Genomic DNA, 18321 nt, shown 5'->3' with positions numbered 1-18321 from the left:
TACAGATAATCTCTTGGTAATTGTTATCTGTAAGAGCTTAAAAATTGTATTTTAAAAATAACATATTTTGGGCTGGGGCTGCAGCTCAATGGCAGAGCACTTGCCTGGCATGTGTGAGGCACTGGGTTTATCCTTAGCACCACATAAAAATAAATGAAATAAAGACATTCTGTCCTTCTACAAGTACAAAAAAATCGTATTTTAAAAAAATACTTAAAAATTTTTTACTGGGGCAAATTCAGAATACTTTTTTTTTGTGGTAGGGAGAGTACTGGGGACTGAACTCAAGAGCACTCAACCACTTAGCCACATCCCCAGCCTTTTTTGTATTTCATTTAGAGATAGGGTCTCAAGTTGCATTTGTTGAGGCTGGTTTTGAACTCTTGAGTCTCCCAAGTTGCTAGGATTACAGGTGTACCTCCAGGCCCAATTTAGATTTCATCCTTTCTTAGATTTCAGTTTGAGCTTTGCCAGATAACCTCAGGACTGCCATCAACATGTAAAATAATAAGACAACAGATAGTAACTCTATGCATTTGTGTCACCAAAATGGAAGTCTGAGTAGAAGAGGCAGAACCAAAACTAGAGAAATCAAGATATAGATTAAGGGAATTTTATTATGTGGCTAGTATTGTCTACTCCCTAAGAAAACATCACTAAATGCATTGGGTGAATTACTTAGTGGCAGTATATACTAACACTGTAGGGTCAAAGAGTAAAGGTGGTTTGATGGAGACCTCCACAGCTCTTTATTGAACAATCACATAGCAGGTTGTTTATTTCCATCAGTTAGTTTTTGAGTAAAAGCCATTATAAATTTTGCTTACCTGGGGAAAGGAGACTGTTCTATCTTATCTACAGGGTGACTTCCCATATACAGCACGATATGCTCATATGCAAACAATCCTGGATTAGCTTTATTAGGATCTGATATTCATTTTGTGAATATGCCTCTTATTCAAGGCATGGTAAATTACCTGTACTTACATGTCCCTTTTTCCATGATATCCTATATAACCTTACTGATACAAAGTTGAGCAACAACTCAAGAAACTGTATGGGATATTGCTGCGACCTACACACCTGAACCCAAGGTACTGGAGATGGATGACAGGGGACTAAGAAACACACACACACATTAATGATAAAAAAAATGGGGTTAGGTGATGTACTGGGCTCTGATGGAGAAACAGAGTCAGAAGAGCTGGCCCAGCAAGTTTATTTATATAGGGTCTCATAAAAGACTGTAGAGGTATTGCTCTTTGGGCATATTCTGTGGCATCAAGGAAACCCATTGTTTGAAGTTTCTACTAAGCAAGGCAGGCTTGAAGGTTACAGCACTAGTGAAACATTGCAGAATCCTCTATCCTTGGAAGTTGGTATCTGAAATCTAGGTCAAGTTCTTAATGGCTCTGTGGCTAGCACAGAATCTTCTACAGTACAGGGCATCACAGTGCAACTGAGCCTTCTCAATCAGCATCCTGGAACCAAGAATATTGCCAGAGGGGCACAGCCTCTGTCACAAGAAAGTTTCAAAACCCATCATTCAGTCACTGGTCCCAACAGGATGTGGGTTAACTCCATTTCACTTTTTGGGTCTTATGGATGCTAAGAAAGTTAGAAATTCACAAAAATGGTAAGAGCAGAAGACAGGCATTTATGTCACCAAGTGGGAAATCTTCAGATGGATTAAAAAGAATGAAAAAGCGGGGGGGGGGGGGGCGGCATTAATCATTAGGGTGAAAAATGTCTTCATGTACTACTGTAGAGATTATATGAACCAATAGAAGGTAGTCTCAATGATCTCCTAATAGTAAGGGACCCTAACACAATTCACTCTACTTGCTACAGTTTGAAGGAATTTTGAAAGCAGATGTGGTGGTGCATGCCTGCAATCCCAGTGACCCAGCAGGCTTAGGAAGGAGGATACTAAGTCTGAGGCCAGCCTTGGAAATTAAACATGACTGACACATATAAGCAAATAAATGAACAAATGGACCAAGAAGCTTGTTTGACATGCCTGGGTTGATGGTCTGGCATGTGAACCATTGCTCTGAATAAGTAAAAAAATAGAGACTACAGAATGCTGATTTTCAAATCTGCAAATGACTTTTTTTTCTATTTAAATCTGAGAAATAAGACAACCAGTTTGCTATGAAGTGGGAAGGATCTCAATTCATTTTACTTACTGTGTTACTTTAGTTAGGTAGATTTTATATACATCTTGAATGAAATATATTAATGATATCCATGTCTAGAAACACTTTGTAGTTAGTTTCTATAATGCCACTAAAAAGGAGGCTTATTTGAATATGGGACTAAACAAAGGCAAGCTTGTCTGAACTAATAGTCAAAAAGGTGGTATCTGTTAAAACTTTCAGACCTTCTGATGTGCGCTATGGTTTGAATATGAGGTGTTCCCCCAAAGTTCTTGTGTTTATGTTTAGAGGTAAAATGACTGAATTGTTAACACTGTAACCTAATCAGTCCATCCTATTTTGAATGGGCTATCTAGGTTGTAACTATAAGCAGATGTACTGGCACTGGGGTCATGGCCTTAGTAAGGTACACTTTCTGCTTTATCTCCATCTCATTCATGGTTCCCATACAGGCAATTCCACCATGATGTGTTGTCTCACCTTGGGTCCAGAGCAACAGGCTTGATAAACTATGGATTGGGACCTCTGCAACCGTAAGCTCCAAGTAAACTTTTCCCATCTAAGTTGTTCTTATATGATCTTTTAGACACAGCAACAACAACAACAACAAAACACAAGAAGTGCCTGTAACATAAACATAGATAGGCTGGTATTTAGGACTTATAAATGTTATCTAGCAGCACTGGTTGGGATTTTGGGCAGGAAATTTCTGGGTATCATGATACAATATACGTTATTTGAAAAACAATTAATAGCTTATCTCGTCTAGGGGATTTATGCCTAGCCAGGACATAAAATAATTCTAAAACCTGAGATACCCTCTAGTATCTTGGATGATGTCAAGAAACATTCTTAATGAGAAAGAAAAGTGCTTAAAAGAGTTTCAATGTAACATGGAAAACTTTGAAAATATCTGAGGGAACTGCTGAATTCCACTATTTTTCTAAGAACAATTTCCTATGAACAGTTCTCCATTCAACAGCAAAGAGTTGATTTACAGATGGCAGTTTCATAATGGACAGGTAATGTCCTGTTTAGCACATCACCAGAGACCAGCAATGAAGAGTATTTAAAAAAGAAAAATATAAATCAGCTGTATGTTTGAACTGCATGCTGTTATTCCAGTGCTGGAAAATTAACATGCAACAGTGATTTACATTAAGTCCCCATTTTTTTTCTCCCCAAACCATAGGTGATGGTCAATGGCCTATCCTTTTGGACAATGGAAAATGGATTCCCACCTGTAACACAACCCTATGGCAATTTAAGAAGGAAATTAAAATAGGACATTTTGATAGCATCAGAACACTCCAGGACTGGGAGGTATTTGGAATTAGCCCATATACATCACAGTGCATTTGCTTGAGTTGGATACATTATGGGAGTACTGAAGCAATACAGACATGGGCTGACTGTAGATATATTGCTTTGAACTCTTTGAGTCAGAAAATATCAAAAACAATCTGCAGTATAGAAAAGAGACAAAGATTGCTGATGATTAGACACATAACTGAACATAACTGGATCACAAAGGACCAAAGTCAGTGGCTCTTTGAAGACAGAAAGAAACTTAATGTATATTACATAGTTACAGAGTAAGAAAAATCAACTATATAAAAATGTGCAGAGAGTTCAAGATAGACTATATTAGCAAATTTAAAAAAGTGTTAATATTTCTTTCTCCAAATCCTGAGACTAATGGGTCAAAAAATAAATCTTTATATATATATATATAAAAACTTAATGTGTCTAAAATAATTTAATGTTATGCCAAGGCATATAATGCCCCAAATTAATTTTAACGTGTAGTCTTTAAGAATACAACCTAGTAACAAGAAACAAAAACACACCACAGCACAAAATTCTTCTTAAATTCTATTTGGAAATTCAGCAAAATAAATTCTATAAAACAAAACAGCAAAATATTTAAACAGAAAAGGATGGCCTGTATCTGCTGCAGGAATATTTGGGTTTTAGACAGCTTCCAAAATATTACATACATTCAAAAGCTAGCAATTCTCCTTTAAATATGACAATAAGAATTTGTTGGAACTTCTAAACAAAAGTTTATTCTAAAATGGTACCTCTTAAGTTTGCGTCTTAATCAAACCCCATATCTAACAATAATTTGGAATGGAAAAAGAACTAGAACCATTTTACTTTGAAGTAAAATTGAGACTGACTAAAAATCAGCCAGGCATCTTGGTTATGATAGTACTGAATAGTAATGTGAATTCTGATGATGTACACAGTTCGTTAGCTGGGATCCAGCAGAAGCAAAACCTAAGAAATTCTACCAAAAAACAAAATAAGATATATAAAATACAGTCTCTCCTATTATGTTCCACATATTCCAGCATGAAAAAATTGGCATATATTTTCAATTTTACAGTTCCTATTAGATATTCTTTATCCCATCAAGAAATGGAACTACCAAATATTAAATGTGAAGAACATTCATTGTGCAACTAAAAACTGCTTTATTGTACCCTTTTTTTCTGTTTTATGTTTATTCTAAGGATAAGAAATAAAATGTTTAAGCAATATAGATGTGATTTTGGGACAAATGATCTCATTCAAGAAATTTTGTCTCTATTGGCAATGCAACCTGGTATGAAGCCAAGCTAACAGTTACAGTATAACTATAGCTTTAAAATAATTAACCTAATACCAGATTAAAAAGGTGGTGTAAAATTTTTGGAAACAATGTTACATCACCAGTTTTTCATCTCAACCGGAAGGGCACCTACTAGTGTTATATTCCAGTAAATAAAGAATTATCAGGAAATTATATAAACAGGCTCTTTTACTACCCCCTACCACTTTTGTTTCATAAAGGAACTGATTTAACTGCCAGGAAGTAGGAAATACTGGTTGCAGAATGCAGCAGATAAACAAGAAAATGAACTATAATGTTTTTCAATATTTCTGACTCTTCATCAAAAAAGTGTTTTGCTTTAGAACTAAAAGTCAAACATACATATACTATATACATCTTTTCCATTTACATATCAGCAATCATTTATTATAAAACATTCCGAATGTTCTGTTTGTAGGTGCTTACATCTGTCAGCAAATTTCTACAAATGAGATAGCAAATAGAATCTTTTTGTCATGTTATTTTAGAACAGTTTTTCTACTTTTAAATATTTAATGAGGCACAGAAAAATTTGGACTGTAAGTCCAGACTACATGATATTAAAGGAGTCAGTAAACTGGTGCATTTCACTGATCCTTTGTTTGAGGTGACGATACTTCTTCACCGCCTTCATAATTTTCTTGTACTCGGCCACTTTTATGAGGGTTGTTCAAGTGATGTGCAGCTGGACCTGTATACGGCTGTCCATGTACATTATTCTAAGAAGGCAAAAGAGACCTGCACATCAAATTTTCACATATTACAATTGAAATGTTAATAATGGGCTAAAATTTGACTAAAGTATAATTGAATTTAAACTTAGGAATTATTTTTTAAAAAATTCTCAAAGTAGTTAAAAAGAACTTATAAATTGATTCATATATTGTGTGGTCCCCCTGGATCAACTGTATCATTTGGAATCTTGTTAGAAGTGAAAATTCCTGAGATCTACCACAGACCTACCAAACCAGAAATCCTGGTTTATGAGATCCAGCAATCTATCTTTACCAAATGCCCTTTATTATATGCCCATTAAATTTAAGAGATGCTGCCTTTCAAGAACTAAATTATTCATATTTGTGGCTTAATGTTAGTATAGTCCTTCCAAAAGATCATATTGGCAATCCTTAGTATACATATAACAAACAGAAAGGTCACATAGTGCTAGAATTACACAAAAAGCTTGTGAACTCTGTCCAGAAGAGAGTTTAAAAAAGGGGGGAGGCAATAGAATGGAATTATTAACACTATTATTATTTTTTGTGGTACTGGGGATAGAATAGCTAGAACACAGGGCCTTGTATATGCAATGCAAGTACTCTACCAACTGTATCCCCAGTCCTAGAATGAAATTATTTTTATAGTATAGTTTTATGTATTAATGATTGGTAATTGTGGTTCTGTTTGTTTTAATGGCCTTTTTCAAAGAAAAATTTCACATAAAATTTCTTCATCTGTATTTTTCCTTTTTTCACCACCTGCTCACCAGCAAAGTACCTGCTAAAAATAAATTATTGATTTTAAAAAATGTTTCATTGCCACTAATTTTTTTTTTTTTTTTTTTTTTTTGGTACTGGGGATTGAGCTCAAAGAGTTCTCACCCCTTTTTATTTTTAGGCAGAGTCTTGCTAAGTTAACTTAGGATCTCACTAAGTTGCTGAAAATGGCTTCAAACTTATCATTTTATTTTTGCCTAAACCACGAGAATTACTGGAATTATAGGCAAGCACCACCATGCCTGACCTGCTACTGAATCTTGAGGCTAAATAATCAGGATACTTTTTCTTTTAATGTTCCTTCAAAATTTAATTTTGATATGAGATTTTTACATAATTTTATTAACTACAATTATAGCATAAGGCCCTAAGGATACCTAGCTAATAAGGAAATATTATAGAAGTAAGATGAACTATGCTACAATATGATAATTCTAGCTATTCTTAGTACAGCTGTTCCAGGTAACTTATAAATTTATAGCCAGAGCTGTCAGAAATATTTAAGAAAAAAGCAGAAGATCCTTCATAATATGAAACATAAAAATTGGTTTAGGGATATAAAATTTTCATTTTACCTGTTGATACTGAGATCCAGGTGAATGAGGATACAGTGCTGCATCTTCTGGTGGAGATGACTCATGCTCATCTGGGGCATCTTGGTCATCTGGTTCCTAATTTTAAAAGGATATTAAGAATTTGATTATGAAAGTAACTTCAACTGTATTTTTAACCTCCTTTTAAGGTCTCAAGACTAAAAAAGAAAAAAAAAAGTATAAAAGTACATTATTTTTGTTACTAGAGGTATTTTACAGCCCCCCCCCCCCCCCCCCCCCCCCGCCGCCACACACACCCCCGGTGGCAGATTTCTTTTTGGAACTTAACCCAAGAGTGCTTAAAAATTTTTAATTTTTGACATAGGGTCTTGATGAGTTACTGAGATTGGTCTTGAACTTGTGATCCTTTTTGCCTCAGCCTCCTCAGTCCCTGGGATTATAGGTGTGAACCACTGTGCCCAAGATATAATAATTGATAAGAAAAACAAAGGGGTGGTGAAATTCTTCCAAATGTTAAGAGTAAGTCAGTAATTAATGCTAACCATTAAAACAAATAAAACCACAATTACCAATTGTTAATACATAAATACTAAACTAAAAAAAAAAAAAAATCACTTTTTTTCCCCCTTCCATTCTATTGTCATTTTTTACCTCTTCTGGACAAAGTTCACAAGATTTTCTAAGTGTCACTCTAGCACTATGTGACCTTTCTAAAAAATAACCATTTGAGGTCTCATTGCTTTGTACTGGTGGAGACCAATTGTTGTAAGTGTACTGAGGATTGCCAGTATATGGTCTTCTTTCAAGTTCATCTCCAAGCCACTCCACTGCCCAGGTCCACTTTCTCTTAAGGTCTCCATTACCCTTAAAATAAATAAATAAATAAATAAATAAATAAATAAATAAATAAATTCAACTTATTGAAACTAATTTTTCAAAATCAAGTTAAAATGGCAATTCCCAAATTTTCATAATTATTATCTTTTAAAATGTGGATGTGGCATTATACCAATTTATAATGAATAATTCTTTGTTTTTTTTTTTTGGTACCAGGGGGGTTATCAACTGAGCCATATCCCCAGACCTTTATTTTAGGGCCTTGCAAAATTGCTAAGGCTGGCTTTGAACTGGTGATTCTCCTATACAACCTTGCCCGGGTTGAAAGAATTCTTACCTGTAAAATTTGGTAAGCAACAGGACAACTGTTAAAGAGAGCTACCATACACTTTATACACTGATATGCTCTTTTTTGATAGTGATTCTTAGAGTGCTGGATTGTATCAAACAGCCCATCACGGTCATTTGGAATTCCTTTAAGTGCATTGTGAATTCTAAAAACAAAACAAAACAAAAAAACCCAGATATAAATAAATTTTAGGTGCTTTCTAGTCACTATTCAGTATATGATGTAATTATATAATCCAATTTCCTAAATGAATAGTATCAATAAACTTATTTAACAGAAGGAAAAAAGTCCAGAGAGGTTAAATAGCTTTGTCAACATTATAGAATTAAAAAGTCGTGGAGCTCATTCTGTTACATTAAACATTTTTTTTTTCAATAATAGTGACTAAACCCAGTTGCTAATCCTTTTTTATAATAAATTTAAGTGTAAAAGTGAGTTAAGGGCAATAGTCCACTATTTTTATTAGTTAAATCACATTTCTTTAAGAATACTTCAGGTGAGAATAACTGATTAGTTGGCTCATTTTTGTAAGACTATATTTCAGAATTTAAAGTTACAATCCACTGACTGAAAAAAGTGTAATAATTTGATATATTAAACCAATCTTTAATACATATATAATAGGTAAAGCAGATTTTTTTCCACTGACAATGGCAGAATTTGATTTAGTAATGATCTATTACATCATTTAATTTCTAAACTGTTATAGAAAACTTTGGGCAATTATGACTCTCCTCAATAGTAATTTAAAATATTAATTATACGCAAAAGCACACTTTCTTTGGAGTCATTACCTGGACAGAAAGTAAACAGACAAAAATTCGATTTTATACACTGTGTCTTAGTTAGTAGAAATCATTAGATTCTAATAAAAAGACAATTTTCCTTTTTAGCCAAGATATTCACAGTATGTATCTTTATTTGGAAAATTCAACTTTCAAATATAATTTCTTTCAGACAAAAAAAATAACATGTTCAATGTGCAGTGGTAAATGCCTGTAATCCCAATGAAGCCGAGACAGCCCAGCCTTGGTAACTTACTGAGATCCAGTCTCAAAAAACAAACAACAAAAAATGAAGACTATAAATATAGTTTAGGGGTAGAGTACCCCTAGGTTAAATTCCTAGTACCACAAAACACCAAAAACAAGGTTTCTTAAGATACTTGTAGTAATACTATATTCTATTTTATCATTTGGTCTTAATAATGACGTGATTCTTAATATTTTTTGTCAAATTTTTTCTTTATTTTTGGTACTAGGAATTGAAGCCAGGCATGGTTAACCAGAGCCACAATCCCAGCCCTTTTTTTGCATTATTCAGAGACAGTGTCTCACTGAGTTGCTGAGGTTGGCCTTGAACTAGCAATCCTCCTGCCTCAGCTTGCCCAGCTACTGGGATCACTGGTGTGTGTCACTTACCCTGGTATGACAAATGCTTTCATGTGTAATTTTGACCAATATTACCTTTATGTTTCTGGACATAGCAAATGATTTCTAATACCTCATGAATACTGTTAATTAAATAAAATAAATGTTATTTATGCACAACAGTTCAAGCAATACTTCATGCATTCTCTATTGATTTTGAAGATGAAAGTTTACTATTTTCCAAAATAATTTAGTTTTTATTTACTTTTTGGTACCACAGTAAGTATGTAGATAATATTATATTACATTATATTGTCTTATATTTAGAATATCCAAAAATCTCTACCAGACTGCCAAAGCTAATAAACAAATCAGCAAAGTAGCAAGTTATAAAATCAACATACAAAAATTATTAGCTTTCTTACATACCAACAAATGACTTTGAACATCAACAAAGAAATCAGAAAATCAATCCATTTATAATAGTCTCAAACAAACAAAACAAAAAACCCCACAAAATCCCTAACACCCTCAAAACAAAATCAACCAAAACCAAGAACCAAAAACACAAAAACACAAAACCCAGGAAAAATCTAACCAAAGAGATGAAAATCTCTGTAATAAAAATTTTAGAATATTGAAGAAGGAAGACTGAAGAAGATGGAAAGATCTCCCATGTTCATTGACTGGCAGAATCAATATGGTAAAATGGCCATACTACCAAAAGGCAATATACTGATCACGTGTAATCCCCATCAAAATATTAACAACATTCCTCACAGAACTAGGGGGGAAAAATGTCTCAAAATTCATTTGAAAGAATAAAAGACCCAGAAGATCCAAATTCAATTGAAATAAAAGACCCAGAAGAGTCAAAGCAACTCAGTAAAAACAAACAAACAAATTAAAAAAAATGCTAGAGGCCTCACAAAAACTGATTTCAAATTATAATACAGAGGTATAGTAATTAAAAATGGATGGTATGGCACAAAATAGAAGACAGATACAAACTCACTCAGATACAATCATTTGATCCTTCATAAAGCAGCCAAAAAACAAACATTAAAGAAAAGGACTTTTAAACAAAGGTGTTGGGAAACTGGTTTTCAAATCAACTAAAAATGGGTCAAAGACACAAATATTAAGACTAGAAACTAAACAACTCTCAGAAGAAATGCAGGGTCAATACTCCAGCATACAGAAACAGGCAACTCTCTCAACAGGACCCCTACAGCTCAGGAAATAATGACAGCAAGAATACACACAGTAATAAATGCTGGGAGGATATGGATTAAAAGGAACACTTTTACTGGGATTGTAAATTAGTACAATCACTAAGACTAGAAACTAAACAACTCTCAGAAGAAATGCAGGGTCAATACTCCAGCATAGAGAAACAGGCAACTCTCTCAACAGGACCCCTACAGCTCAGGAAATAATGACAGCAAGAATACACACAGTAATAAATGCTGGGAGGATATGGATTAAAAGGAACACTTTTACACTATTGCTGGGATTGTAAATTAGTACAATCACTGTGGAAATCAGTATGGAAGTTCCTCAAAAGACTAGGCATGGAACTATCATGGGGCTGGACTGAGCTATAATACTTCTGTCTTGTTCAGGGGCATAAACAGCACTTCCAGAATAGAAAAAAGACCCAGAGTTCAACCCCCATTCTCAAGACACTGAAAGAGCTCCCAAAACTGAAACCATATTTGCTAACTGGCATTTGCACTTATTTCTACAACTTGGGAGAGATAATTAATGCTGGTAGCAAGAGTATCCACCTGTGAGTCTGCCAGGAATCCTCAATCAGTAAAATTTGCAAAAGTAGATCCAAATATGGCCGAAGTTCATAAGTATATGAATAGGCAACCTAAAAATAGGTAAAACATAGTAAATATAAATACTTAAAGGAGTATGAATAAATTACATACAAATGAAAGTTAATATTTATTTAACCTGCCAGAGAAGTTCACTGAGAACAGCAGATGAGAACTGAGGATTCTCCCAGGAGCAGAACCGAAGTAACTTAATGGTCTCCTCTGAGTTACTGCAGTCTTCAATAATTTTCTTCACATAACTTATTCTCACAAATAAAATATCTGCCACATTCTGCTGAATTGGCATTATAGGTTGTGATAAATTAGCATCACCAAAAGGGTTGGGAAGGGGGGGATTACCTAGGAAAGATTTGACATTAATGAAAAGCCAACAGACTTGTCCACAAAATCATAATACTAAATTTATTATTTCAAAAAAATAACTCTTAACTTAAGCCTCCTAGGCATAGTAACAAAACTCACAAGACCACATATTACAAGATAATAAAATGTAAAATTGTAAAAATTAATCTTGAGAATTACTTTCAGTCAAGAAGTGTTCATAACGAACATTATTTTAAAACTACTATAAAGAATGGAACATTCTACTTTACCATTGATTGAAGACTGGGTTCTTGATGAAACACTGCAACAGCGTATCAGCTGAGACACTACTGAGTATAATTTGCCTAATTCAGCATATTGATATTTGATTGGAGGACCTGGTCCTTCATCTAAAGATACAAGCATAAAGGTGGCAGGTACGTTCAATTTCAGAAGCTGTGTCTTTTCCGCAATACCTATGAAAAAGGGTACAAATAAGGTGTTAAAAAATATTAGGAAGGACAGGGATTAAGTAATTAAAAGGTAATTATCATAGCTTCTCATAATTTTATAACTACAGCTATCGTCTGTTTAGAATGTAGCAATATAGAAAGAATGTAGAAAATTAAGATTAAATGTTATCACTGTGAAATGACAACAGCTCTGGCATTCCAATTATAGAGGTACTCAGGAAAATGTACTTTCTAGCATCTTAGAGAGGTTAGAATGGTCTAACCTAAATTCTCTAGCACTTCTCATCCTCCTAAGGAAAGTCAGAAACTAAATTTCCAATCTGTTTATCTAAGCTAAGTGCTTGGGGTATAAAATGCCTATATTTGTTGTTTCTACATTTCTTATTTTCTAATATGGATGTACATTTTGTTTTTATCTTAACCTTTGATGCCTGAAGCTAAAAGAGGTCTCAAATATTTAGGTTCCCCTTCATAACACTATTTTTCCTTGATCTTCTTCCTTACCAGTTTTTAAGAATATATATCTGAGTGAGATCATGTGAAGCTTGTCTCTTTGAGTCTTGTTAATTTCACATAACATGATATTCTCCATTTTCATCCATTTTATTACAAATGGCCATTTCATTCTTTTTTTTATGTCTGTATTCCACTGTTTGTGTATTTGTTGTTATACACTACACTTTACATAATATCTGTTTATGAACAATGCTTTAAGAGAACTATAGATTTGACATACTGTTTTTTTTTTTAAAGTTGGACATAACCAGTAGCAGGATTATGGGATCACACCTAGTACACAGAAGGATTAACAGCTAACTACCTTAGTAGTAATTCTTGCATGTGCCCATATACACATATACTGAGTTACATCCCCACATCTTTTTATTTTGAGTCAGGGTCTAAGTTGCTGAGGTTGGCTTAGAACTTGCAACCCTTCTGTCTCAACACTGGAGTTTCTGGGATGAGATCAGTTGTATTTTGAGGAACCTCTGTACTATTTTCCACATGGTTTATCATTTTTTGAATTTTTTTGAATTGGCACTGTAATTCATTTTCTGAAAAAATATAACCTTTTTAAGGGAAATAGGCTATTTAAGCACACACCACCCTTACTGTGAATGTGAATATTCATTATTTATCACAAACATATTAATATATTTGGCCACAGGGTACTGTGGATATTACACAATGTATTACAAACATACCACTTCACTTTTGTCAAACCAAGAAATGAAACCCTAAAACATGTCTGGTCCTATGTACTTAACATTAAGATATCAAAGTATTCCTGGCAGGTGAAACTACAATTAGATTTTATTATAGACCATGATGTGTGGCTTATGAACAGGGAATATTTAAAATGATAGCTGTACAGAATATAAGTTTTTTGAGTGCTCAGCCTGGATATTTTTACATTTGAAATAAAAACTTCAAGGTAAAGACTTCATGCCTGGTTGTATGAAAGTACCAACTGCCTAGTACTGATGATTAAACCCAGGTGGTTTGCCACCAAGCAACATTCTTATACCTTTTAAAATTTTATTTGGACACATGACCTTGTAAAGTTGCCCAGGCTAGCCTTCAACTTGTGATTTTCCTGCTTTACCTTATTGGTTTGCTGGATAATTAGACATGTGTCAAAGTGTTTGGCTTACTACTTCAATTCTTGAGGATATGATTTTTAAATTTTTTTTTTTTAAATTTGTGATTTACAATTTTTTTAAAAAAACTTGTTCTGATCTGGGGTTGTGGCTTAGCGGTAGAGTGCTTGCCTGGCATGCTCGAGGCCCTGGATTCAATCCTCAACACCATATAAAAATAAATAAATAAACAAAATAAAGGTATTGTGTCTAACCAAAAAATAAATATTAAAAAAACCCCAACTTGTTCTAATTATAAATGATAGCAAAATGCATTTCGATTCATTGTATACAAATGGAACATAACTTTCATTTCTCTAGTTGTACACGGTATAGAGTTGTGCCATCTAGAATGATGATGTTTATCTCATTCCTAAACCTAATTTGTGAGGAAGTGATTTCTAAACATGACAAGTTCACAACTATTGAAGATATTTTATAAACCAGTAATACCTTACCCTAACTCTAAGGATTTTCAGTTGGTGTGGGATGTGGCCTGGGTAGTTAATATTTTTCAAAAAAGCAGTATTAGGAGATGTAAACATAAATCAGACATAGAATCTGACCTTAAAGACTGTTAGGGACAAAAGGGTTAAGTGCTTAAGTTATTTTATAATAGAAGATGAGAAATTTCATTTAAAACGTTATAGTCTAGAGGTGTAGCTCAATGGTAGAGTGCTTGCCTAACATGTGAGAAGCACTGGGTTCTATTCTCAGCACTTCATATAAATAAATAAAATATAAAGGTCCATTCGACAACTAAAAAACAGAAAAACAAACTTCAAAACTTATACAAATTTGCAGACAGCCACACTCAAGCAAATTCCATCTCATCATCTGATTAAAATCTTTTTTTCATTTAATATATAAATATAAAACAAATTGAAAGTTATGAAAAGTTCTTACCTAAATTGGCATACATTACAAACAAATTGAAATATTGTTGTAAATGACGTCCATGTTCTGAAACTTCCCTTCTCAGGAGATTTAATACTGCTTTTAGTAAGTGGTCACTCAAGCTCAAGTTATCAGATTTCTATGAATAATAAACTATCAGTTATTTTTATCAGCAACTGCATATATAAACTGTATAGTTTTATTTGCATAAAAAGAACCATGTTCATAAATACTGTAAAAGTTTCATGAAATAAATTATTAAATATAATTGCTTTGTGAGAAAAAAGAACTGCAATAAAGATCCTTTATAATGTTTAAATTGTAAAGATAAAAATGCGTGTTATAATTTTTGCATTCAAGATACTTAACAAATTTTGTAATTATTAATTATGTTATTATAAATCAGCATACAGGCCTTAAAATTTGCTAAATAACTACAAGTGACTCATAGAAACTTCTCTTCATCTTTTCAGATTAATGATCACTATTTTCACTATCATAAAATAATTTTTAGGAACCACAGTATCATAACATTTATGTGTAGACACATTTCTGCATGGTAAATATGTCATACACAGGCACATAAATATGCTTCTTTACACCTGTTTAAAGAAAAACTTACTTTCAAGTATTTAATTAGAAAGAAAGTATGCAGTTACCTGACTACAACGTGTCCCTGGCGATGCAAAAGGTGAAGGAGAAGAACCATCTTGCAAGGAAAAATGTGCAATAAATACTATAAGTTTTGCAAACACACCCCTCACTTCTGCACTAGGGCACTCCAGAAGGTATTCAGAGAAACGATTTGATACATTAAAAAGAACATTATGAGCAAACCAAAAACGAACATTCTTGCTGTGACGAAGAAGAATGCACAAAGCATCATACCTAAAATAGAAACATCTATGATTATGAATTTTTATTAATATGCTTATTTTGATTGCTATAACAAAGACAAAGGGTTCTCTGAACCAAATAATGATCATGACTGGTTATAGTACAAATATGAAACCAGATGACTATCTATTTCCATGTTACAAAATGAATTCAGGAGTCTCTGCAAATATTTTCATCTTTTAACGTGAATGATGCTGAAAGAGTTGTTAAATCAAGGAGCTATAATAAAAACTCCTCTATACTATTAAAATCAGCAACAACTGAAGAATATAGCAATTTAAATATCTACCTTTTTAATGCTAAGCAAGAATTTTACTTAGTGAAGATAAACTTAATATTTTCATGATGAACAATACTGAAGATATAAAACAAATTAACAAAAGAAAACCACATTTTCAGTAATATGGCATATTTAGATTAGACATTTTTAATAAGATTTTTCTTAGCATCATTGTATCTTGAACTAAAAGACCCATATTATAAAAAAATAAATCAGTATACTAAATAAATTCAAGTACAATATGAACAAATCTAAAGCCATGTACCAGTCACTGGCAGGGCCACGAACTATTATCTTGGTATGAAATCCAGTGGTAAAGAGGAATCTAGCAGCAAGTTGAATGCTAATCATAGTTATTTCTTCTGCTTCAGGTAACAAGTAATCTTGTCCTTTAAATAAACAGTGCACATGCAATCAAACAGACTTTATTTTCAGGTTCCAGGAGTAATGCTTAGTGATTATTTTAATACCTCACTAAAACACGTCTTTAAAAATCAAACAAATGCTGAGTCAAAATAATTGTTTCAGTAAATAAAAGCACCTCTACTTTCTCCAACACAAAGCCTCACTTTTTTTAAAAAATATTTTTTTTTAGCTATAGATGGACATATCTTTACTTATTTTTACGTGGTGCTGATGATTGGAACCCAGTTCCTGATACATGTGAGGCAGTTGCTCTACTATTGAGCTACAGCCCCAGACCTTAAAGTCTCACTTTTCAAAGGTAAGATATTTTAAAATTTTAATTTAAAAATAGCTTGAACTGAAAATGCTGATACGTTCACATGAATTAAGGTTAACAGGCATATTAAAAAAAATAAAGAAAATGAAGAAAATATTTAAAGAGAGATTGATGTCTGACAAGAAATTCTAAAAATAAGTTAAGAATTATTTTTTAATAAGAAACTAATTTCAAGAAACTTACCTGGAGCAGGATTTAAGTAAAGAGCATTACATGTAAGCAATTTTTTCACAAACTGAAAATATTCTAAACTATACTGCATTTGATTATGCATAAACTGCACATTTTGTTTCCATACGCTTTTCTCAATGGCTGGTGACATAATAATCTGATGGGATCTAGTGACAGATAACTCTGAAATGTATCTTATCATCTTATCATCTTCATCAACTGTGTCCATTCGCTCATAAAAAAGTATATAAGCATTCCACCACCGTTTCTGCCGTCTGTATGACATACACTTCATCATATGATCAAATACTTCTCCCATGTATTCTCCACCAAAGCATTGATTCTTCATTTCTTCATCATCATCCATTTTACATTCTGTTACATCTCCATCATCAAATTTATACCAGTGATCTCTCTCACCATCTTTACCATTCCTTTGAATGATGTAAGAATAATAATGTCCACCGCTTGCTTGACCACTGTGTACAAGCACACCTACAAGTCTGTATTTTGTGTTTCTTGTATTCTCACTTTCTGACTGCTCCTTCTGTCCAATCAACTGACTCTCTGAGTTTATGTTATCGCCTTCCAGCTTTGCAACACCTGCTACTGTGTAAGGTTCCATATCCAGTTCTCGGGGAAATTCAAAATAATCATTGAATTTGATTGCACATTCTCTCTCCCAATCATAGTCAAATCGTTTCAATTGGATAGCAAGAACAGGAGGCAATTTTTTGATTAGCAAGCGTTTTACTGTATCAACCTGCAATTAGTAAACAATATAAATGCAAAGATGGAAAGAATCTGTTAAACTACATAAAAACATGATATTTTCACAATATTTCATTACCAAAATAACACAGGGCAATTATAGAATAATTTTTAAATAATGTTTACCAAGCCTAAAAACATGTAAATAACCTCAGTTTTTTACAATTTGCAAAAACTAGTAAGTAAAACACTATTGGCTACCTGGTTCTATTATTATTATTTTTTTTAAGAGAGAGAGCGAGAGAGAGAGAGCGAGAGAATTTTTTAATATTTATGTATTTATAACTTTTTGGTATTTATGTTTTAGTTTTCGGCAGACACAACATCTTTGTTTGTATGTGGTGCTGAGGATCGAACCTGGGTCACACGCATGCCAGGTCAGCGCGCTACCGCTTGAGCCACATCCCCAGCCCCTCTATTGTTTTCTAATGATTACTTTTTTTAATATATATTTTTTAGTTGTATGTGGACACAATATTTTTATTTATTTTTATGTGGTGCTGAGTTTCAAACTCAGTTCCTCAAACATGCAATGCAAGTGATCTACCACTAAGCTACAACCCCAGCCCCTCTAATAATCACTTTAATATTTACTTTTATACTAATAAGTAGAATTGCTGTAAGTAATGATAACAGCAATTATTACATGACTTATAAGTCATGTAATACACAGCTATTCATGTATTAATGGCTTTAATCCTTATTAGCCTTTGAAAAAAGTACTATTACTTTAAAGAATGCAGATTAAGCCAAGTTTAATGGCATACACAGGTAATTCCAGTGACTTGGCTGAGACAGGAGGATCCCAAGTTTGATGCTAGCCTCGACAAATTAGCAAGGCCTTCAGCAATTTAGTGTATCAAAATAAAAAGCCAAAAGGGCTGGGGACGCAGTTCA

General features: G+C 33.3%; 1 protein-coding gene across 5 annotated transcripts in view; it reads right to left on the bottom strand.

Moving 5' to 3' along the window:
• Positions 1–4021: 4021 nt before the first annotated feature.
• LOC124106574 (probable ubiquitin carboxyl-terminal hydrolase FAF-X) overlaps positions 4022–18321 on the bottom strand; it is a 117947-nt gene continuing 103647 nt past the window's right edge. For 3 of the 5 annotated variants that reach the window (XM_046464250.2, XM_046464251.2, XM_046464249.2), the window contains exons 36-46: positions 16666–17416; positions 16006–16129; positions 15223–15451; positions 14573–14702; positions 11844–12029; positions 11369–11589; positions 11194–11282; positions 8022–8178; positions 7499–7711; positions 6869–6964; positions 4022–5516 (exon numbers count right to left, since the gene is read on the bottom strand). In XM_046464250.2, the coding sequence (XP_046320206.1) occupies positions 5385–5516; positions 6869–6964; positions 7499–7711; positions 8022–8178; positions 11194–11282; positions 11369–11589; positions 11844–12029; positions 14573–14702; positions 15223–15451; positions 16006–16129; positions 16666–17416 (2328 nt within the window). In that variant the 3' untranslated portion in view covers positions 4022–5384. Of the gene's footprint in view, positions 5536–6868; positions 6965–7498; positions 7712–8021; positions 8179–11193; positions 11283–11368; positions 11590–11843; positions 12030–14572; positions 14703–15222; positions 15452–16005; positions 16130–16665; positions 17417–18321 lie in introns of those variants that run through there. The other 2 variants (XM_046464252.2, XR_009228614.1) reach the window with 2 other exon arrangements.

The sequence above is a fragment of the Marmota monax genome, unplaced genomic scaffold, assembly GCF_021218885.2.
Source record: "Marmota monax isolate L192 unplaced genomic scaffold, Marmota_monax_Labrador192_F-V1.1 WCK01_AAM20220418_F8-fsc00260, whole genome shotgun sequence".
NCBI classification, from domain to species: domain Eukaryota; kingdom Metazoa; phylum Chordata; class Mammalia; order Rodentia; family Sciuridae; genus Marmota; species Marmota monax.
The sequence above is the reverse complement of the archived record's forward strand: the minus strand, read 5'-3'. Positions and strand labels throughout refer to the sequence as shown.